Source organism: Somniosus microcephalus, chromosome 4 (genome assembly GCF_052327205.1).
Source record: "Somniosus microcephalus isolate GS21.2 chromosome 4, FLI_Smic_1.0, whole genome shotgun sequence".
Lineage (NCBI taxonomy): Eukaryota > Metazoa > Chordata > Chondrichthyes > Squaliformes > Somniosidae > Somniosus > Somniosus microcephalus.
The window spans coordinates 249,244,847-249,267,680 of NC_140990.1; the positions used below are offsets into that span (position 1 = coordinate 249,244,847).

A 22,834-nucleotide genomic window follows, 5' to 3' on the forward strand; every position below is an offset into this window, starting at 1 on the left:
TATGTTGGCCTTCGTAGCGAGAGGGTTTGAGTACAGGAACAAGGATGTCTTGCTGCAGTTGTGCAGGGCCTTGGTGAGACCGCACCTTGAGTATTGTGTGCAGTTTTGGTTGCCTTATCTGAGGAAGGATGTTCTTGCCATGGAGGGAGTTCAGCGAAGATTCACCAGGCTGATACCTGGGATGGCAGGAATGACGTATGAGGAGAGATTGGGTCGATTGGGCTTGTACTCGCTGGAGTTTAGAAGAATGAGAGGGGATCTCATCGAAACTTATAAAATTCTAATAGGACTAGACAGACTAGATGCTGGAAGGATGTTCCCGATGGTCAGGGAGTCCAGAACCAGGGGTCACAGTCTAAGGATAAGGGGTAAGCCATTTAGGACAGAGATGAGGAGAAATTTCTTCACCCAGAGAGTGGTGAACCTGTGGAATTCTCTGCCAAAGAAGGCAGTAGAGGCCAATTCATTAAATATATTCAAGAAGGAGTTGGATATATTTCTTAAGGCTAAAGGGATCAAGGGATATGGAGAGAAGGCAGGAACAGGGTACTGAATTTGGATGATCAGCCATGATCTTATTGAATGGCGGAGCAGGCTCGAGAGGCCGAATGGCCTACTCCTGCTCCTATCTTCTATGTTTCTAACCCTTGAAGTCCAGGTATCATTCTGGTAAACCTAGGCTGCACTCCCTCCAAGGCCATTATATCCTTCCTAATGTGTGGTGCCCAGAACTGCTCACAGTACTCCAGCTGTGGTCTAACCAGGGCTTTGTATAGCTGCAGTATAACTTCTACCCCCTTGTATTCTAGTCCTCTAGATATAAAGGCCAGGATTCCATTAGCCTTTTTGATTATTTTATGTACCTGTTCATGACATTTTAATGATCTATGTACCTAAACCCTCAAGTCTCTTTGGACCTCCACTGTTTTTAGCCTTTCACCATTTAGAAAGTACCCTCTTCTATCCTTTTTAGGTCCAAAGTGGATGACCTCACATTTGCCTACATTGAAATCCATTTGCCATAGCCCATACACTTTATCTATATCCCTTTGTAATTTTATGCTTTCATCTACACTGCCTACAGTTCCACCTATCTGTGTGTCATTGGCAAATTTTGATATATGACTTCCTATGCCATCATCTAAGTTGTTAATAAATACTGTGAATAGTTGAGGCCCCAACACAGATCCCTGTGGGACGCCACTAGTCACCTCCTGCCAATTTGAGTACCTACCCATTATCCCTACTGCCTGTCTTCTGCCGCTCAACCAATTTCCTAACCAGGTCAATAATTTGCCCTCAATTCTGTGGGCTTCTACCTTAGTTAACAGTCTCTTATGTGGGACTTTATCAAATGACTTCTGGAAGTCTATATAAATAACATCCATAGACTTTCCCCTGTCCATTACTTTAGTCACACCTTCAAAAAATTCAGTCAGGTTTGTCAGGCATGACCTACCTTTCAAAAATCCATGCTGGCTCTCTCTGATCAACTGAGAATTTTTGAGGTGTTCAGTCACCTTATTCTTAATTATAGACTCTAGCAATTTCCCGACAACAGATGTTGGACTAACTGGTCTATAATTCCCTGGTTTCCCTCTCTCACCATTTTTAAATAGCGGAGTGATATGCGCAATTTTCCAATCTAAGGGAATGGTTCCTGAATTGAGAGAACTTTGGAAGATTATAGTTAGGGCATCTGCAATGTACTCACATACTTCCTTTAAAAGCCTGGGATGGAAACCATCTGGTCCTGGGGATTTGTCACTCTTTAGTGCCATTATTTTCTTCATTACTGTTATTTTACTTACATTAATTTTATTGAGACCCTATCCCTGATTTCGACCTCTGCTGTAAATACTGATGCAAAGTAATTATTCAACATGTCTGCCATTTCCTTATTATCATTGATAATATCATCACTTTCAGTTTGTATGGGGCAAACCTGACTCCTGACTACCCTCTTTTTCCTAATATAATTATAAAAAAATTTGTGTTGATTTTGATATCCCTTGCAAATTTCCTTTCGCGTTCCCTTTTTGTAGCTCTTTTTGGATGCACAAGAGGCTAGAATTGGAGGAGTGCAGAGATCTTGCAGGGTTTTAGGGCTGGTGGAGGTTACAAAGATAGGGAGTGGTGAGGCCATGGAGGGATTTGAAAACAAGTGTGAGAATTTTAAAATTGAGACGTTGCAGGACTGGGAGCCAATGTAGGTCAGCAAGCATAGGGGTGATGGGTGAATGGGACTTGGTGCAAGTTAAGACACGGGCAGCAGAGTTTTGGATGAGCTCAAGCTTATGGAGAATGGAAGATGGGAGGCCGACCAGTAGTCCTTTGGAATAGTCAAGTCTAGAGGTGACAAAGACATGGATGAGGGTTTCAGCACCAGATGAGCTGAGGCAGGGGCGGAGTCAGGCGATGTTATGCAGGTGGAAGGAGGCGGTCTTGGTGATGGAAGAGCGGATATGGGGTTGGAAGCTCAGCCCAGGGTCAAATAGGTCACCAAGGTTGCAAACGATCTGGTTCAGCCTTAGACAGCCTCAATGGAGAAACATCCGCAGAATTAGTCTCCAGTTGATCTCTGGGTGTATCTATTTATGGCAAGTAGATCGTGTGGCCTTAAAGAGACAATCAAGTTTATACACTTGATTGTAGCAGCAGAATAAGTCTATTGATAAAACAATTAATCCCATATTTCAGGATTTGATCCACCTTAAATTTTTTCCTTTTCAGCCAGTTCAATCTCTGCAACTTTTGCTGTAGAATCTACTCACACATGAGAACCAAATATCTTAATTTTGTCTGTATCCATAGTACTGTAGCAGCAGAATATTGGCCCAACATTTGCGATCGGAGGCTTCCCGTGGGCGGATGCCTCCGACCTGTAAACTATCTATGCATTTACCTGGTGGCCCGGGATATACGGAGGCTTACGATCCTGGGTCTCTCCTAGTACGCGCGGGCAGAGGCTCACGTATCCCAAGGGCGCAAGCGCCCCTGGGATCACGTGGGCTGGCCCAACCAGTAAAATAATGATATCCCTATTCATACTTATGGGATGGAACTCCCATAAGTATGATGGGGATCACTTAAAAAAAAAAAAAAAATACACAAACACATGAAATAATTTTTTTTTTAATTACATATTTAAAATTAATTAAAATGCCATTTAATTAAATATTTGAAACAAAAATTTAATTTTTTGAAAAATATGGGAGGGGAAATTGAGTCGTGCCCCTTTTGGGGCGCTAACTTCGCCGGGGCGCTACTTTTAGCGCCCCCGCGGCCGAAATTAAGTGGTAGCGCCCCAAGAAGGAAGCGGGGCGCTACTGGAAGTGCCCTGCCTCCCTCTTGGGGCACTGCGAGGGAATATCGTGGTGCTACGTGCCGCAGTACTGCAGGCCTTCCTCCCCTTCTTAAAGGGGGCCCAGCTGGGCCACCGGGGATCTCTGAGTGCTGGCAAAAGAGCCCGGCACTCAAGAGAAGTACCGGGCTCATGGAGCGCAGCCGGCCCTCCGCAGGGGGTGCGGGCCAGGAGGCCGGGGACGGCAGAGGGGGCAGGTGCTGGTAGGCGGCCAGCAAGAAAAATGGCCCCCCGGCACCTCGCCTTTAATTAGCACCGTCCCGGCCACAGGTAGGCCCCTCTTCGCTGGGCAGTAGTTGAACAAATAGCCCAACTCTCCGCCAGCGAATGTCCCTTTCCCAGGGATGCAGCTGATATGTCAAGCTGACACTTGACAGATCGCAAGTTCCGGGTTTTCACGCATGCGCAGCGCATGCGGAAACCTGAAACTTGCGGGGCACTTATGGCCATGTACGCGGTCATTGACTCTGGAAAATCCGCGACATAATTATTTTTCTAAAAAACACAAGGAATCATTCTTATACATAGAATATTTACCAACATTTTATTTGGTTTCTAGGGTATCCTTTTTGTAACTCCAGATTGTGTACAGCTGCCTACAGACTTGATTCCTTTATGGCTTCATGAATCATCCAGAGTCTATGCTGACAAACTAATGGAAGAAAAAGATATTGAACACTTTTACAAAGTCCTTATTGATACGGCAAAGAGATACTTTGAGGTAAAGTCCAATGCTGTGGTATTTAAGTAGAGAATTTTTTTGTTTCAAAAAAATTATCTCAAGTGCAACCATAGGTGGCTACCATATGGCTCTGTAATTGTAGGCGACATTTGTCCAGTGTTATACATCATCTCTGCTATACCCGGTTATTTCCTATCACTTTTACCATCAGCATTACAAAAGCAAGTCGCTCTGAGCCCTTAATGTGCATTTGCCATTTCCCAGAACACACAGGCGACACAATCAACTGTTTGCCATAATGTTTCTTTACCATATGACAAAAGGATCACAAACCAAGAACAGTCAGAAAAAAATAGACAAAACGCCCACGTGAGTCCCCTTGTGACTATAGGTGCTTAATCTTTCTCTTACGCGTGCTTCTACATGGTGCTTCCCCTGTGGCTTCAGCAGATGTAGAGGCACCTTGCTGACTAGGATGCTGCGCCTGCTTACACGCCTTTGGTGGGCGTCCTCTGGGTTTGGGAGCCTGGGAGAGCTCTTCAACAGTCTGCTCTTGCTGCAGCTGTGCAGGGTCTGAAACGGCCATCTCAGTTGGCTCTGCAAAGTGGGTCTCTGACCGAGGGCTCCGCAGTGGCATGGTCGTGTGAGCGCTTGGAGAGGAGCCCACACTTCCTTGTGGCCTGTCAACAACGTCCCTCTCATGGGTCAGCCACACCTCAGTGCTGGCAAGTGGCTGGAGAGCACCTTGCTGCACATCAGCTGGGCCATGAGGACCCGCATCTGCACTGGCAGTCCTTATCACAAGGACGTCCATGAAGCTTTGGTCTCTCTGCTCAATAGCTGCCCATCTCTCCTCCAGAGATGACTATCTATTTTGAACAGTCACTATGTTTTCCTGACTCTAGGAACTTATTTCCTTCATGGCGGTAGCCAGCCTTTCCATGGAGGTTGCCATCCTATCCATGGTGGTGTGTTCATGCGCCATTGCCTCCACCAAGGCAGTGCTGATGTTACAGATGGACTCCTCTATTCTATCCACACTCGCACTAACCCTTGAGGCAAACCCTTCCAGAGACTCCTGCACTTGTTCCTGTATTTCCCAAACTGCTCTTTTTCTGGATATCCCCAGAGGCACAGCGTCTGCACGCAGCTCAGCAGAGCTAGGAGATTGCTGCGACCTCCGCCAAGGACTCTCCACTGCTGTCGCTGTCACTATCTCCACCATCTACTGATGCTCACTTGTGCGCTGTGATAGACCAGGTGACAACACTACTCTAACTCGCGAGGGCCCCACCGAGGTGTGCTTTGCTGCGCTGGTGCTGGGTGCAGAGTCCTGATGACGCTGCTCCCTCAGAGGCTTCAGGTTCCTCTGAGGAGTCATCTGGCTCTTCGTCCTGGATCATGGGGACCGGAAAAAGAGCAGTTCGGGAAATACAGGAACAAGTACAGGAGTCTCTGGAAGGGTTTGGCTCCAGGGTTAGTGCAAGTGTGGATAGAATGGAGGAGTCCATCTGTACATCGGCAATGACGCATGAACGCACCTCCGTGGATAGGATGGCAACCTCCATGGGGAGGGGGGCGCTCGATGGTCCTGTGGGAGAGTAAAGGCATGATTTAGACATTGGATATTGATGTAGCAGACACATCCTTTTGTGCAGATTGTTGTGTATGTACCTTTAAGAGAATAACTGGTCTCAGATTGCAGTACCGGCAGTGACCACCCCTGTATAAAAGGCGCTAGAGAGCCTCTGTTGTTTAGTTTCGTTATTACCTTTCACCAGTAAAGATCTGTTTGTTTTCTCTCCTGCTAGTCCGTGCCTCAATCATTCACGGACTTAACACTGGCGACGAGTAAGAAACGTACTTACCTGCAACTCGGCAGCAGCTCCGACGACGTTGTTGAAGGTCGGAGCCAGAAGAAAGAAAAAAAAGAGTCCATTGAAACTTGAGAAACGGGCGTCGACCGTCAATCATCGGGTTCAAAACTTGCAGGAGAGATTGTCCAGAGCCAGGCTGGGTTCCTCGGTCCGTGGTTTCCCAGCTAATCGGGCTGGTGGCAGGTAGTGCTCTGATCCTTCCTGGGCTGCGGTGGGCTGAAGCTCGATCGGGTGGCTTTTCAACGGGGCCGGGCAGCGAGTCGGGAAGCAAAGAGAGAGAGAGAGGGTGGAGCACACAGGGCGCGGCCGGTGTTTCGAAGCCGGGCAGCGTTCGGACCTAAGAAGAGGGAGGGAAGTGTCCCAGAGGGTCCGCTCCACGACGAGAAAATAATAAAAGAAAAAGAATCAATATTTAACGCGCAGGAAACCGTGGAAAGCAGCGCTAACAACAGCGGGGAAGAAGACAAAGCGCGGGAGGCGCCATTTTGTTAAATCGGGGAAGAAGGCAAAGCGCGGGAGGCGCCATTTTAGATTTGCAAGATGCCGAAGACTGGCTGTATCACTGCTTTTGATAACACATTAGAGGACTGGACCACGTATGTGGAAAGAGTCGAGGTATATTTCGAGGCAAACGAAATAGCGGAGGGGAAAAAGGCATCGATATTGCTAAACTTAATGGGCGCTAGAACGTACGGCCTATTGCGGGATCTGATTACTCCAGCCAAACCGAAGGCAAAGAGTTTTAATGAAATTGTTGCTGTTCTACAGGAACACTTAAACCCTGCACCGCTGTTGATAGCAGAAAGATTTAAATTCCACAGGAGAACTCAGCACAAAGATGAGAGCAATGCTGAGTATCTTACGGAACTACGCAAGCTATCAAAGCACTGCCAGTTCGGAGCAGGACTGGCAGATACCCTACGGGACAAATTTGTCTGTGGACTCCTGAGTGAAGGAACACAGAAGAAGTTACTCGCAGAAAAAGAGCTGACGCTAGATAAGGCTTTCAGCGTGGCAGTATCGTATGAAGCAGCAGCCAGGGGAGCTGCAGAAATTCAACAAAAACCACAGGAATACGGCACCCACGAAATGACACAGGGATTTGCAAAATGTTATCGCTGCGGCAGAACACTAACCATGACCAGAAGGACTGCTGGTCCAAAGACAAAATATGCAGACAATGCGGGAAGATTGGACACATTGCACGAGTTTGTAGGTCTGGGAAGAAGACCAGCGACAACAAAAAGGCTACTAAGGAACCGTACAAGAAAGTACAAAAGATGACGAACAGTAGTTCCGAAGACCAGATGAGCGATAGTGAATCCGAGAACAGGAGATTAAGCTGTCTCAAACTTCACAATGTAATCGCAAAAGAGGATCACCGAACCATTTGGGTCACCCTCACGATAGCAGGGTCCCAAGTTAAAATGGAATTGGATACAGGATCAGCGCTAACCGTCATGAATCGACGAGACTACGAGCGGCTATTTTCACACATACCCTTGAGAGAGACATCCATCGTCTTGACGACGTATACAGGGCAAAAAGTATACCCCAGAGGAAAAATAAGGGTGCCGGTCGAATACAATGGCAAGAAAATACGGAAATTGTATCTCTACATACTGCCAAATGGTGGACCACCGTTATTGGGACGGGAATGGATCAGGAAGATAAACTTAGATTGGCATTCCATTCATGCAGTGACGGTGGACGGTAAAAAAGGTGACGACGTCACTCCTGGACGATTGTCAACAATCTTAGCTAACGCCAAAGAGGTATTTCAACAAGAACTGGGCACGCTTAAAGGCGTAACCGCCTCGATAAAAATAGAAGAGAATGCAGTTCCCAAGTTTTTGAAAGCGAGACCGGTACCATATGCAATTCGCCCAGCTGTCGAGGCAGAGCTGGAGAATCTGGAGAAGGCGGGCGTGTTGTCTAAGGTCGACTGGAGCGAGTGGGCGACACCCATCGTTCCTGTCATGAAGAAAACGTTAAGCAATAAGTCCGGAGAGCCAAGGAAGATTCGCATCTGTGGGGATTTCAAGGTGACGGTGAACCCTGTCCTTCGCACAGTACAATATCCTCTTCCAAGGATAGAAGACATCTTCGCCTCGCTGTCTGGAGGAAAGCGTTTTACAAAAATTGACCTAGCACAAGCATATTTGCAGATGGAGGTTGAAGAGTCCTCTAGGAAGTATCTCACGATAAACACTCACAAAGGTCTTTACCAGTATCATCGATTGGTATTCGGAGTAGCATCGGCTCCGGCGATATGACAAAGAGCGATGGAACAAGTCCTGCAAGGGATTCCGGGGACTCAGTGTTACTTGGACGACATCCTTGTAACAGGTGAAGATGACAGTGAACACCTTAACAACCTAGAACAGGTGCTCGCTAGACTACGGGAACATGGGCTGCGAGCCAACCGCCCCAAGTGCGAATTTTTTAAGAAACAGATATCGTATTGTGGCCACGTGATTGATGAAGAGGGGTTACATAAGTCCCCTGACAAAATTGAAGCGGTTGTTAAGGCCCCAGCGCCTGAAAATGTGTCGCAACTGAGGTCATTCCTCGGGTTGGTGAATTACTATCATAAGTTTTTGCCGAATTTGTCGACAATTCTGCACCCACTGAACGCCCTGCTACGAACGGGGGTAGCATGGAAATGGAGCGATGATTGTAAGCGTGCTTTTCGGAAGAGTAAGGACTTAATCACTTCAAAGGAAGTATTGGCTCACTACAACCCAGCACTGCCAATCAGGCTGGCGTGTGATGCGTCTCCCTACGGCATTGGGGCGGTACTGTCACATAAATTCCTTGATGGTTTGGAGAGGCCGATAGCTTTTGCGTCACGCTCGTTAACTTCTGCCGAGCATAACTACGCCCAGATTGACAGAGAGGCCCTCAGCCTAGTGTGGGGGGTGAAGAAGTTCAATCACTATCTGCACGGTCAAAAATTTACTCTGCTAACCGATCATCAACCTCTTGTCTCCATTTTCAACCCTCAGAAGGGCGTACCGATAATGACAGCACAACGGCTGCAGAGATGATCCCTTTTCCTAGGGGCACACCAATATGACATCGAGTACAAAGGAACTAAACAGCATGGAAATGCTGATGGATTGTCACGTCTACCGTTGCCGACGGTGGAAGAAGAAGACCTTGCAGTGGATCCAATGGAGTTATTCCACTCGACCATAGTCGAATGTCTTCCTGTGAGGAATGCAAACATAGAAAAGGAAACACGGAATGACTCGACACTATCACGGGTCTATGATTTAACGGTGAAGGGATGGCCAGCACATGGCGAACCACTGCTGCCAGCATTCTCGCCGAGAAGAGAACAGCTGTCAAGTGTGCAGAGGAACCTTGATGTGTGGATCCAGAGTAGTAATTCCACCTAAGTTGACGGATAGAGTGCTCAATGAGCTTCATGAGGGTCATCTGGGTGGGGTAAAAATGAAGAGCTTAGCCAGAGCGTTTGTGTGGTGGCTGGGAATCGATAGAGAAATCAAAGAGATGACCAAGAGCTGTGCAGGATGCCAGAAGGTCCAAAACGCCCCACCACAAGCTCCTCTGCATCCACGGGAGTGGCCCTCATCTCCATGGCAAAGGGTGCACATTGATTTTGCTGGTCCCTTCATGGACTCGATGTTTTTAATTGCGGTGGATGCACATTCAAAGTGGCCAGAGGTAATAAAAATGTCCTCAACCACCACGGAAAAAACTATCACAGTTTTACGAACCATATTTGCCAGGAATGGGCTGCCTGAACAGATTTGCTCTGACAATGGACCACAGTTTGTGTCTGAAGAGTTCCGGAGGTTCTTAAAGAACAATGGTGTTAAGCATTACGCATCTGCCCCATATCATCCAGCCACTAATGGATTGGCCGAGAAGTTTGTCCAAACATTCAAGAAGGCTATCAAGGCAATGTGTAATGAAGAGATACCCCTACAACACAAGGTGGACAACTTCTTGTTTGCCTACCGGAATGCGACACATGCGGTTACCAACCAAACTCCAGCCATGATGTTCTTCAATCGAAGACTATGATGCCGCTTGGATTTGGTTAAGCCAAACGTCCGAAGAGATGTGGAGAACAGGCAGTTTCAGAATATGAATGAAAGGCCGACCAGGAGTTTTAAGATAGGGCAACCAGTTTTGGCCCGGGACTACCGCACTGAGAAATGGCAGCCAGGAACGATTTGTACACGACAAGGACCTCTCATGTATACCGTGGACGTTGGGGAGAGCATTGTAAGACGCCATGCTGACCAGATTCTAGAGTCACTGGAAAACGTCAACTCCACACCACGATCTGATACACCTGGTAATGAAATCGACGTTCCAATTGCAGCTACCGCAGAACCGGTAATATTGGAAGCAGATGAACCAAACAACGACATTGATTCCGACTCAACATTGCCAGAAGAACCTGATACCCCAAAGAGGCGTTATCCAGACAGAATCAGGAAGCCTCCTCAAAGACTGAACTTATAATTGCTTAAACTTAACCAATGTATCTAGCAAAAGTAATTGTGATTGTAATTCGTTATCATTTAGTTGTTAAATGAATGTTATGTACTGTTTATCTAAAAGGGGAGGAATTGTTGTGTATGTACCTTTAAGAGAATAACTGGTCTCAGACTGCAGTACCGGCAGTGACCACCCCTGTATAAAAGGCGCTAGAGAGCCTCTGTTTAGTTTCGTTATTACCTTTCACCAGTAAAGATCTGTTTGTTTTCTCTCCTGCTAGTCCGTGCCTCAATCATTCACGGACTTAACACAGATGATACAACATGATTCTCTATGAACATCATATGCCATTGCAGTCAATCACTAAATGTTAATGAGAGGGATGAAACTCTGTTATGTCACCAGCTTCCTCTAGTGTGCCCATTTCTCCATCGCCCACTTCCAGATCCTCACCACCTCCAACAATTTTGGGTGCAGCCCTCCTCAGCACTTATCAAGGTTTCTAGGGTTGGTGCACTTCCTCCAGACCCTTAGTGTTAGGGGGATTAAATACGTGGGGTTACAGGGATAGGGTGGGACATGTGTTGGTGTAGGGGTTACGGGGATCGGGTGGGATATGTGTCGGTGCAGGCTCGATGGGCCGAAATGGCCTCTATCTGCACTGTGGGGTTTCTGTGATTCTGAGTGCTCTCTCTTTTTTATTCATTCCTGGGATCTGGGCGTCACTGGCAAGGCCAGCAATTATTGCCCATCCCCAGTTGCCCTTGAGAAGGTGGTGGTGAGCCGCCTTTTGAACCGCTGCAGTCCGTGTGGTGAAGGTACTCTCTTAGTGCTGTTAGGTAGTGAGTTCCTGGATATTGACCCAGCGACGATGAAGGATCAGTGATATACTTCTAAGTCGGGATGGTGTGTGACTTGGAGGGGAACTTGGAGGTGGTGGTGTTCCCATGCGTCTGCTGCCCTTGTCCTTCTAGGTGGAAGTGGTCGCGGGTTTGGGAGGTGCTGCCGAAGAAGCCTTGGCGAGTTGCTGCAGTGCATCTTGTAAATGGTACACACTGCAGCCACGGTACGCTGGTGATGGAGGGAGTGAATATTTAAGGTGGTGGATGGAGTGCCAATCAAGCGGGCTGCTTTGTCCTGGATGGTGTCAAGCTTCTTGAGTGTTGTTGGAGCTGCAGTCATCCAGGCAAGTGAAAAGTATTCCATCACACTCCTTACTTGTGCCTTGTAGATGGTGGAAAGGCTTTGGGGAGTCAGGAGGTGAGACACTTACCGCAGAATACCTAGTTTCTGAGCTGCTCTTGTTGCCACAGTATTTATGTGGCTGGTCCAGTTAAGTTTCTGGTCAATGGTGACCCCCCAGGATGTTGATGGTGGGGGATTCGGCGATGATAATGCCGTTGAATGTCAAGGGGAGGTGGTTAGACTCTCGCTTGTTGGAGATAGTCATTGCCTGGCACTTCTGTGGTGTGAGTGTTACCTGCCACTTATCAGCCCAATTGTGAGTTGATTGTGTCAATATAGTCTTATTGTGGGCTATCTTTTCCTGGAAGGAGGGCCACAAGTGGAGTTTCAACCACAGTAATGGAGTGAGTGTGAAGAATCCCTAGCTTTGAGGGAGACGAAGCTGGGGCGCAGTTCCAAGAGGAAGCTAGCTCCCTGTGCGTTGTTAGTTGTTGTCACTGCATAACAGTGAGAGCGAGTCTAAGGAGTGCTGAAGTGATTTAGTACAGAGAGAGAGATGGATAGGTAAGGGTGCAAGGGAAGTAAGGGTAAGGTGGGATGTGGAGGAGCAGGCTTACAACACAGAGTGCTGGTGATGAGAAGAGAAGGGAAGCAGAGTGAAGGTGAGTGTGATGGGATACTCACTTTTGATGTACGCACAAGATCATTAAAACGTGTCCTGCACTGGGTCTAGGAGTGTGAACAAATGGACCTTGCGCTGACCTCCTCAGCAATGCGCAGCCACGCTCATTTGGTCTGCTGAGGAGGCTTCCTCCAGCCATCCAGAGGGAAGAGAATTTCCCTGCGCCTTCTTGCAGCTTCGACAAGAGCATGGAGGGACGCATCATTAACGTGTGGAGCTGCCTTGCCTCTGGAAGAACTCAGTCTGTGATTTTGCTACAACCACAATATCAGAAGGCAGAAGAGAAAGGCTTAGGCTGAATGGGAGCTTTAAAACCTTCTGCAATTATGACATCATCAGAGGCGGCCAGCCAACCCAATCACACTCATTGGATCGGCCAGCGCGCCCCAATGAACTCAACAAGCTGATTTAATTAAAATCGGACATCGACAGCTGATCCCGCCGGAAGCGGCAACGGAACCCGCCCAGCACGCAACCCGACTCCAACCCGCCTCGGGAATAAAAATCGAGCCCATCATGTTTGTGCCAGTTTTTTTGTTAGAGTAATCCCACATGCTTCATACAATCTTACTCTCTCCCTAAGTTCTGTCTCTGCCTCTGTCTTGAATATTTTTCCACTTTTTCCTTAAAAGATGCAATGGTCTCTGCCTCAATATTTCCTGCGGTATAGCATTCTGTGCTCCAACTCTCCACGTAAAAAAAAATCCTCCTAACCTAGCTTCTCACTCTCTTAATGCCAGTTTTAAATTGATGACCCTTTGACACTAACTCCCAACCAGTCTTTCTCTATCCACCCTATTGAAATTCATCATAATTAAATTTCCTCTTTGCCTTCCTGCTCTCGTGGAAATAGACTCAAAAGCCCTGATTTTAACGTAATCCACTCGGTGGAAATAGGGCAGGTTCGGGTCTGACACCCATTTTGTGTCCCATCTGATTTTACTCTCCATTGACTTCAATAGCACATTAGATAAGGGATTCTAAATGGGTTGGGGAGGGCTGGAAATGACTCCAGGCGGGATTAACCAGACTTTGAATGAATCCAGGTGGGTCGACATGCATCTGAGACAACTCGGATTGGGCCAATGAGGGGAGCATGTAAAGCAGGTCAGGACCTTGGAATTCAGCAAAGATGGATGTGTTTCGATTACTTGATCTGTTGTGAATTAACAGAGGTGTAGCTTGCTGTGATTGACATGGACATAGACAGTCAGGGGAATCATGGCATTTGCAGAAGAAACAAGCAACAAAGCCAGCTCAATAATTCAAGGAGTCCAAATTGATTTGATTGCTCACTTCCTACAGCTTCCCAGTTTTAAAAAAATAAGCAATTTGCTTGCTTACTTTCTTTGCTTACTCATTCTTTATTGGTACTTACCAACTAAAATTGATAAGTGCTTTTGATTTGTTCACATTTAGTCAGTTGACTATTTAAAAGGTAAGTCTTTATTTAAGCCAGTCAGAGGTGGCCTACAGAGGTGTGATACTTTCTAATGTGATGCCTTTGAAAGGTGTGAACTAACAGACTGCACTAGAAACACGGCTTTGAAATATATAGATCGATACAGGTACATTATATGATATATTGCTCCTGTCCTTGTACAACATTGTAACCTTCAACTCACCATGATGATGTCATAGGTGATCTGCTATTATTATATGTTGGAATGTGTTAGTATATATAGTGGTTCAGTGTTTGTATATTATAAAAATATTGCTGGGGACTGGTGAGTAACCGCAAAAATGTGAAGATATTGGCTGAAACCCGAGTTCCACTTCTGCTGACACGCTGAGCATTGGCCACCAGCAGCAGCGGCGAGAAGTAATAGTCTGAGCCATGTAAATCCATGATCAATACCATGGGAAACCAATGATCAATACCATGGAAAATCGACTCGTATTAACTTATAAATGATTCTCAATTTAATTTTAATAAATCTTGAAATTCTGTTTTTAGCTTAAGTATTTTGTCCTTGGATAAATATTTCTGTTGCAAAACAATATTCAGAAATGTATACAAAAAGAAAATACTGCAGATGCTGGAAATCTGAAATAAAAACAGAAAATGCTGGAGAAACTCAGCAGGACAGGCAGGTTCTGACGAAAGGTCATCGACCTGAAACATTAACTCTGTTTCTCTCTTCACAGATGCTGCCTGACCTGCTGAGTTTCTCTAGCATTTTCTGTTTTTAATTCAGAAATGTATCTTCACTTAAAACTATTCTTAATCTTTGCTTTCATGGAAGAAAATCAGATAGAAATGTTAATAAATCATTCACCTACTCTGGAAATCTATTATTTTTGGGGCATAAATCTAATTTGATTAAAGATTCTAGGACAGGGTGTAAAGCTAATGTTTCAAATGTTTGAACACACTAATCTTGTGTGAATGCTACTAATTCATGTTATTATTTTGGCTTTAGGTTATTGATGAACATATTTTTACCCAAAAGCCATTGATTTACTGCCACTTTGCTCAAGGTGTTGGAGAGCCTCGATATTTGCCTGTAACCAATTGGAAAAAGCTACATATAATTCTTACAGCTGCACTGGAGCATTACAATGAACTGCATGCAGTGATGAATCTTGTTCTATTCAAGGAAGCCATGCAGCACATGTAAGTATTATACACTACAGGGAGGATTCTCATCATTTGTGCAGCACTACTAAACATATTGTGGCACAAATTGTTTCATTGACATGGCAAAAAAAGCCACATCTCACACCCTAGCCCTGCTATAGAGGACCATAGTGAAGCCCACATTCTGCTGGCAAAAATGGATATTGGGAAATCAAGTACAAACGAAATGCAGTATGCAGGCCAGAGATCAGCTTTTCTAACCTGCATATGCTGCTTGCAAGGCTCCATGCACCACACAGAGTTTCACAGAATTTACTCATATTCTCCACACACAACATTTTGAGACTGGTCCAAGATGTGGTTGTAGATCATGTTGAATGGCAATCCAGCATTAGAAACCCATATTAGCACTTAGAGCAGCACTTGAATTGGGGGACATTGGATATTCTAATTATACAATGACTTTTTGAACCATATTTATGCCCCAATGAAATATAAGAACTAGGAGCAGGAGTATGGTCCCTCAAACCTGCTCCACCATTCAATAAGATTATGGCTGATCTTCGACCTCAACTCCCCTTTCCCGCCTGATCCCCATAACCCTGTATCAATGTATTGAGGAGTCAGATTGTGCTGAAATTCTCTTGCACCATGTCGACAGAAACCCATCCAAGTGAGTGGCTTGGCAGTGGAATATGTCAGTTAAGTCTAACAATGGAACGGATAATGACCCTTAATTTAATGCATATCCTGTGTCATGATGTCCATTGAAACACCATCCATCTACTTACTGGTGTAAATTTGATCCCTCCAGCTGGTAGACTTCAACTGGTAAGTAGATTTAAGCTTTGTACAACCAGGTAACCTTTGTTATGGACACTGGGTGCTTCAATTTCCTTAAATACTCATAGCACCACTGCACACATACAGACACTTGCACAACACATGCCTGCAATTATGAAGAGGTGCTTCTAATTTCCAAGGAAACTGAAGTGCCAGTGTGTTCAAATGACGTGTTGCTCTTTAACATGTCTCACTTATGCAAGCAAGGTAACTATAATGGAGATATTAGGTTGGGAAAACAAGAAAAATGCGAAAACTCAACTATTAAAATTAAAAAGAAAGTATTCAACCGCCATCTGCTCAATGTAGTCACACAGAAACTTAAAGATGCTGAATTTCAGTTAGAAAACTTCTTAGGCAGTCCCTTGGAACCGAAGATGACTTGCTTCCGCATTAAAAATGAGTTCTTGGGTGACTGATGAGTCCAATGCGGGACCTACAGTCTCTGTCACAGGTGGGGCAGGCGGTAGTTGAAGGGGCGGGTGGGTGGGGTGCTTGGGTTGATGTGTACTCCTTCCACTTGGCTTCCGCTTGCTCCGGGCGAAGAGACTCAAGGTATTCGGCGCCTTCCCGGATGCTTCTTCTCCATTTTGTACGGTCTTGGGCCAGGGATTCCCAGGTGTCGGTAGGGATGTTGCACTTTTTCAAGGAGGCTTTGAGGGTGTCCTTGAAGCATTTCCTCTGCCCACCTGGGGCTCTCTTGTCGTGTCAGAGCTCTGAGTAGTGCGCTTGTTTTGGGAGTCTCGTATCGGGCATGCGGACGATGTGACCCATCCATCGGAGCTGATCGCGCGTGGTCAAAGCTTCGATGTTGGGGATGTTGGCCTGAGCAAGAACACTGACGTTGGTGCACCCATCCTGCCAATGGATTTGCAGGATCTTGCGGAGGCAGCATTGGTGGTACCTCTCCAGTGCTTTGAGGTACTTGCTGTACATGGTCCATGCCTCTGAGGCATACAGGAGGGCAGGTATTACTACTGCTCTGTAGACCATGAGCTTGGTGCCGGGTTTGAGGTCCTGGTCTTCAAACACTCTCTTCCTCAGGCGACCGAAGGCTGCACTGGCACACTGAAGGCGGTGTTGGACTTCATCATCAACGTCTGCCCTTGTTGACAGTAGGCTCCCGAGGTATGGAAAGTGGTCCACGTTGTCCAAGGCCTTGTCGTGGATTTTGATAATTGGGGGGCAGTACTGTGTGGCGGGGGCAGGTTGGTAGAGGACCTTTGTCTTACGGATGTTTAGTAAAAGGCCCATGCTCTCGCATGCTTCGGTGAAGGTGTTAACGATGGTTTGGAGCTCGACCTCCGAGTGTGCGCAGACGGAAGCGTCATCTGCATACTGTAATTCGACGACAGAGGAAGGGACGACCTTGGATCTGGACTGGAGGCGACGGAGGTTGAACAGTTTCCCATTTGTTCTGTAAATTAGCTCCACTCCAGCAGTGAGCTTACTGAGGGTGAGATGGAGCATTGCTGCAAGGAAGATCTAGAAGAGCGTTGGTGCGATGACACAGCCTTGCTTGACCCCGGTCCGTACATGAATTGGGTCTGTGGTGGAACTGTTGGTCAGGATCATGGCTTGCATGTCATCGTGAAGCAGGCGGAGGATGGTAACAAACTTTTGAGGGCAGTCGAATTTGAGGAGGACACTCCATAGTCTTTCACGGTTGACAGTGTCAAAGGCCTTTGTAAGGTCAAAGAAGGCCATGTACAGCAGTTGTTGCTGTTCCCTGCATTTCTCTTGTAATTACAAGAGAAAATAGAAAACTAAGGGTGTGAATGATTATTGTATGGATGGTCTATTTGTGTTTCTGAGCTAGAGAAAGGGTTGCACAGTTTGGTGATTGGAATTTTATGATATAGTGGCCTAGAAATTTGGCACGGGCTGTGGCACAAAACGGGTGGTATCAGATCGGATCGGCCGCCCCTTATAAGTAAAGTAAGTATCCAGTTCCCTTGACAACGCTGCGTATAATGGGCGGCTGATCCGATAACGCCCGTTTTTCGCCAGCGCCCGGTACGAATTTCTAGGCCAGTGTGTCTGAAGCAGCAACAGAGAAAAAGTTACCTCTGCTAAGAAACATGGCTTTATATGTCATGAGTGTGCATTTTGAATTTCCCTATCAATGCCCAGTGCCACGATATTGACAATGGTATAAGTGTTTTTGATGTTAGTACCATGGGGGAAAAAAATCGCATATTGGATTCTAATTACTAGTAGAAAGTGCAATGTATATAATATATATAATATAATCTATCTTTTTGAGTTTCATTTACAATTTTAAAACTGCCCTTATCTGGGTCTTTTATGTAAAGTCTTTCTGTATACTTCAGTTTAGTTTCTTTTCTTTCAAAACTGAATATAAAATTATATTTCAGACTAAATTATCTTAAGTAGAATATTATTTTCTAATTGGTTAGTTTTGAGTTCCTGAAATTGACAGCTGAACACTGGAAATATATGCTGCTATGAAATCTTCTGCATAACATTATCAGGCTGTTGAACAGTATTGGTGAAATTCTTGTGCATATGCTGTTGCAACTGATGAAGTAGAATTGGATAATTGATAGTCAGTATTTCATTTAGTAAGAAAATTGTAATCAGATGCTTTAATACATTTTATAAATGATTACTGACCAGTTCACGCAGTTTAATTGAATATCATCTTCTGGAACAGAAAAAACCTTGTAATCCATTAGGGGTTTGTGCAAAAGGAAATTCTAAAAGTAGATAAGTTTTCTTGTTAGTTAAAATAAAATAACACACAGAAGAAATGTCCATTGTAGTGAAAACTATGGGCCAGAATTTGCGGTCGGAGGTGTACCTAAAAATCCGCACTTACCTTCAGGTTTCAGAGATGCCTGGTCCTAGACCTGCAGGTGTACGCATGCGTAAAGGCCCAGGGATGCAGACGGTTCGGAAGCATCCTTGGGATCACGTGGACCAGGTCCTCCAATCAGAAAGGAGGATTCCTAATATGCTTATGGGGATTCCATTTATGAAGGGAATCCCCATAAGCATATTAGGAATCCCCAAATAATTAAATAATTTAGACAACTGGAATAAAAATAAATGTTCCCATTTTCAAATTTAATTAAAGGTCCCTTCAATAAAGCATATACAATAAAAATTTTAATTTTTTGAAAAATAATGTTAAACATTTTAATCCATGCCAACATTTACATAAACTAATTTTAAATGTTTGTGCATGATTTTTTATTAAAAAATTTTTAATTTAAGATTTATATAACCCTTACGCTGGTGAAAACAGGCCCTAAGCCTGCTTTTACCAGGCGTAAGGGTTTCGTGGGCATTTGCTGGGCAGTAGTTCGGCAAATAGCCCAACTCTGCGCCAGTGAAAGTGATTTTTGGGTCAGTGTGGATGATCTGTCAAGGCGAACCATGTCAGATCGCAAGTTCCGGGTTTTTGCGCATGCAGAAACCTGGAACTTGTGGGGACAGTGTACGCTCGTACGCCGTCATCTGGAGCGCAAAATCTGGGCCTATGTTTTAGTTGGACAAATCTGCCTAAAAATTGTACCAAATACGTAGGGGCTGAACTAGGACCTCATTGCACCCGTTTTCTGAGTGGAAAAGAGGTCCAATTTAGGGGGCCAACCACCCGCGTCGGAAACGCACCCGATACCATATTGGTTTGGGTACTGTAGAGGCATCCCTGGGAGCCACCGAAAACAAGCATTAGGCCCCTTGAATATGCTAATAAGGGGCCTAACTCCTGTTTTAGGACCGAAACCAGAAATTGGTTTGTGCTGAATGCAGCAAGCATCTGGCCTGCTGCTTTCAGGACTGCTTGGTTTAAATGCGGCCTAACCAGTAGTCCACTGGAGCCCACCACAAAACAGGTTCCATGTTAAACAAAAATACTTAGCTAGAAGGTCCTCTTGGCACCACATTAAAACTACAGGTCACTGCTGGCCATCAGTTGCCTCCTTCCCAGACTCACCTTAGGCCCTTGGCCAATATCCAGATGGCCCATCTTGCAACCCACCCCCGACCTCTTCACAATCGGCGAGCTGCCTTTGGGGCCTCAACTGGTGCCCGTAGCTCATTGGTACTATGTTAATGAGGCCGTCAAATCAAGTTGGCGTGGTTGTGCTGCAGGCCTCATTAGGCACGTGATGGAGCCCTGATTCAGGCGTGATCCAATTTCAAGGCCGTAATATTTTCTCGCTGTCCCATCTTGAAATTACCTGTAATGTTATGCAAAGAATAATGTATTCCTTGGAGTGATTATCAGTTGATAAGCTTACTGTATAATCTTTTACCATAATCTAAACTCTGAGATGAAAATACTACTTTAAAATTACGGGTACGGTAGTTGATCGTTATGATACTGGACTAGTAACCTGGAGACCTCAACTAACAATCTAGGGAACAAGAGTTCAAATCCCACCATAGCAGTTTGAGAATTTGAATTTGTTTTTTTTTAAAAAGCGGATATCAATATTAAAAAAAAGTGACCATGAAGCTGTCAGATTGTCATACAAACCCAATTGGTTCACTAATGGCCTTTGGGGAAGAAAGTCTTCTGTCCTTAACCGATCTGTCCTAAATGTGACTCCAGTCCCACTACCAGTGTGGTTGCCTCTTAACTGCTCTCTGAAGTGGCCTCGCAAGCCACTTAGTTGTATCAAACTGTTACATGCAGCAGTTCAAGAAGACGACCCACCACCACCACCTCAGGGCTTCTAGGGATGGGCAATAAATATCGGGCTTGCCAGTGATTCTCAAACCCTGAAAGTAAATTTAATAAAGATAATAATTCCAGGGTATATGTACTTTTATTTAGATTTGAGATGGATTCATCTACTTTTTGAATTTAATTTTTCCAACTATACTTGTCAGTTCAGGGGCTAATTATCAGTGCATTCTATATCATTGATGCATAAGAAGCATCAAAGGCAACTTTTCACCAATTTTATGTGAGTTGATGTAATGCATGAACCAGTAGTGTTTATTGAAATCTCCAGTAGCATAAAAAGTTTCCATTGCTGCTTACCAGGGAAAGTGTTGTAAATTTGAGCTGATTTGTTGCATTTTAGACATGCATTACAGGCTTGACTGGAAAATGTTTTCACTAAGATACTAATTTTTAATTGACACAGCTGTCGTATAAGTCGTATTTTGGAGGCTCCACGAGGCAATGCCCTTCTAGTTGGCGTCGGAGGAAGTGGCAAACAAAGCCTGTGTCGTTTGGCAGCATTTCTCAGCTCGCTGGAGGTGTTTCAGATTACACTACGCAAAAACTATGGCATTCCTGATCTCCGGGTAAGAATTCTGATTGCTAAACAAGGCAACTATGTTTTGACTTATGAGCTCCTTACTACTTTTTTTTATCTTAATGATTACACAGAGTGACATTGCTGCATTATACATTAAAGTTGGAGTGAAGAACATTGGCACAGTATTCCTTCATACAGATGCTCAAATACCAGATGAACGATTCCTGGTTCTAATTAATGACATGTTGGCTTCAGGTAATAGATCATTTTAATTCAAATGTAAGTAATTCAGTTTGATACTTTCTGGTAATAGCACCACAAATTTCTGCATAAAGAGTTTGATAGGAATATTCATTCTTAGAACAGTTCAGACATGTGATATTTAAAATGAGCAGAGGTCATTGGATTACTGAATAGGCCTCATCAGTAGAGGTGAGGGGTCGGCCATAAAGATTAGTTATACAACATGCATTACCTCACCTTTTGTGACCCTCCTTAGGCATGCAAGCCAAACATAATTTGCTGCAATCAATAAATGCTGAATGCATTCAGGAAAGATCTTTAAAATATTTAGCTAATGGCTAATGTGAAAACCTTATTCAACGATTTCAGAGAGAAGTAAGTTCATTTTGAGAGTTTTATTTTCTCTGATAAATTTTGTGAGTCACTACAATTGTAAGAATAGCTTTTTTTAAAAAGAAAAGTAGTGCAACCATTTTCATAGTAAATATATATGTATTGAATCAGTTAGGTCTTTACCTCGACAGAAGGGTTTTCTTTACTGTTGCTTTATTCTGCATTAATTTATATGCATTTGTTGTATCTAGATACAAATCTAGCCACAGTTAAACAGAGTGCACTAGCTCGCCTTCAATATGAATACAACTCCATCACATACACAAAAAAAGTGCAATAACATTCTTTGAATTAAAAGAAAAATCTGTTGCCGATGTCTCCAATAATTCAAACTATTTTAAATCCACCAAGTGCCTTTCTTAATCTGGTGTTCTAAAATCTAAAGAAAGTCATGAGTGGCTGAACAACACTAGCATATACTCAAATGTTGCCTTGATGTTGAGGGCAGCTGATCTTCCCTTTCCTCTGGCATTCGGCCCTTGCATCTATGTCTGGATCAAGGCTGTGATGAGGAATAGTTAGATAACCACGTTTGTATCACTGCTGAGTGTTCTGCTTCATGGTGATGCAAATGTGACAGTATAATTCCAGAGTTGGGTCCTTAACTAACTCTAGAGTAGAGATGTTGTTGTGGGACTTGACTGGAGGAGGCAGTCTTAAACCACTTGAGTTTGACACCACATGGAGTATACCTCCAGTGCACTGTCACACTGGCTTTACAAAGTGTTCAGAAGGTCTATTGGACCTTGCAAACTTCATAAACTTGCCCAGAGAGTATTTAAATGCTTTGAGAGTATGGACTTTTCAGCTCATGCTGAATTCCATGGAGAAATAGTAGTCTAGGTGTAAAGTTGCATTTGGGTAGTAAATTCTGATGTGGGTTGAACATAATACATATTTTACATCAGTGAATTACAAACATCTGTTAATTACTGGATGTGATATCAAATAATTTAAGTCACACAGCAAATTATAAATAATTATGTGGCATATTGGACTAGAATTGTCTCACTTAAGTAAAGGCCTTAATCTACCCTTGTGAAGTGAGTTGAGCACAATGGAAAAAAGTTAATTGTTGAGAAGACTTTAATCAAAAGGAGTATACAGACCATTCCGAATTATTTGTATGCAGATGATTATCCCTTACATTAGTGCACACTGCAACATATGCAAAAAGCCTTCTGTGTTTAATATTACATTTGTGTATTATTTTGAATCGATGGGCTCGATTTTAATAGCCCTGAGGAGGTGGGTGGGCAGCA

The 22,834-nt window shown here is 44.5% G+C and overlaps 1 protein-coding gene across 1 annotated transcript in view; it reads left to right on the plus strand.

Annotated features, from left to right (window-relative positions):
- LOC147120358 (dynein axonemal heavy chain 11-like) overlaps positions 1–22,834 on the plus strand; it is a 173,802-nt gene that overhangs the window by 46,847 nt on the left and 104,121 nt on the right. Inside the window, exons 10-14 of the mRNA XM_085984222.1 lie at positions 3,924–4,085; positions 14,693–14,886; positions 20,820–20,982; positions 21,068–21,191; positions 21,764–21,843. Coding sequence (XP_085840348.1) covers positions 3,924–4,085; positions 14,693–14,886; positions 20,820–20,982; positions 21,068–21,191; positions 21,764–21,843 — 723 coding nt within the window. The remainder of the gene's footprint in view (positions 1–3,923; positions 4,086–14,692; positions 14,887–20,819; positions 20,983–21,067; positions 21,192–21,763; positions 21,844–22,834) is intronic.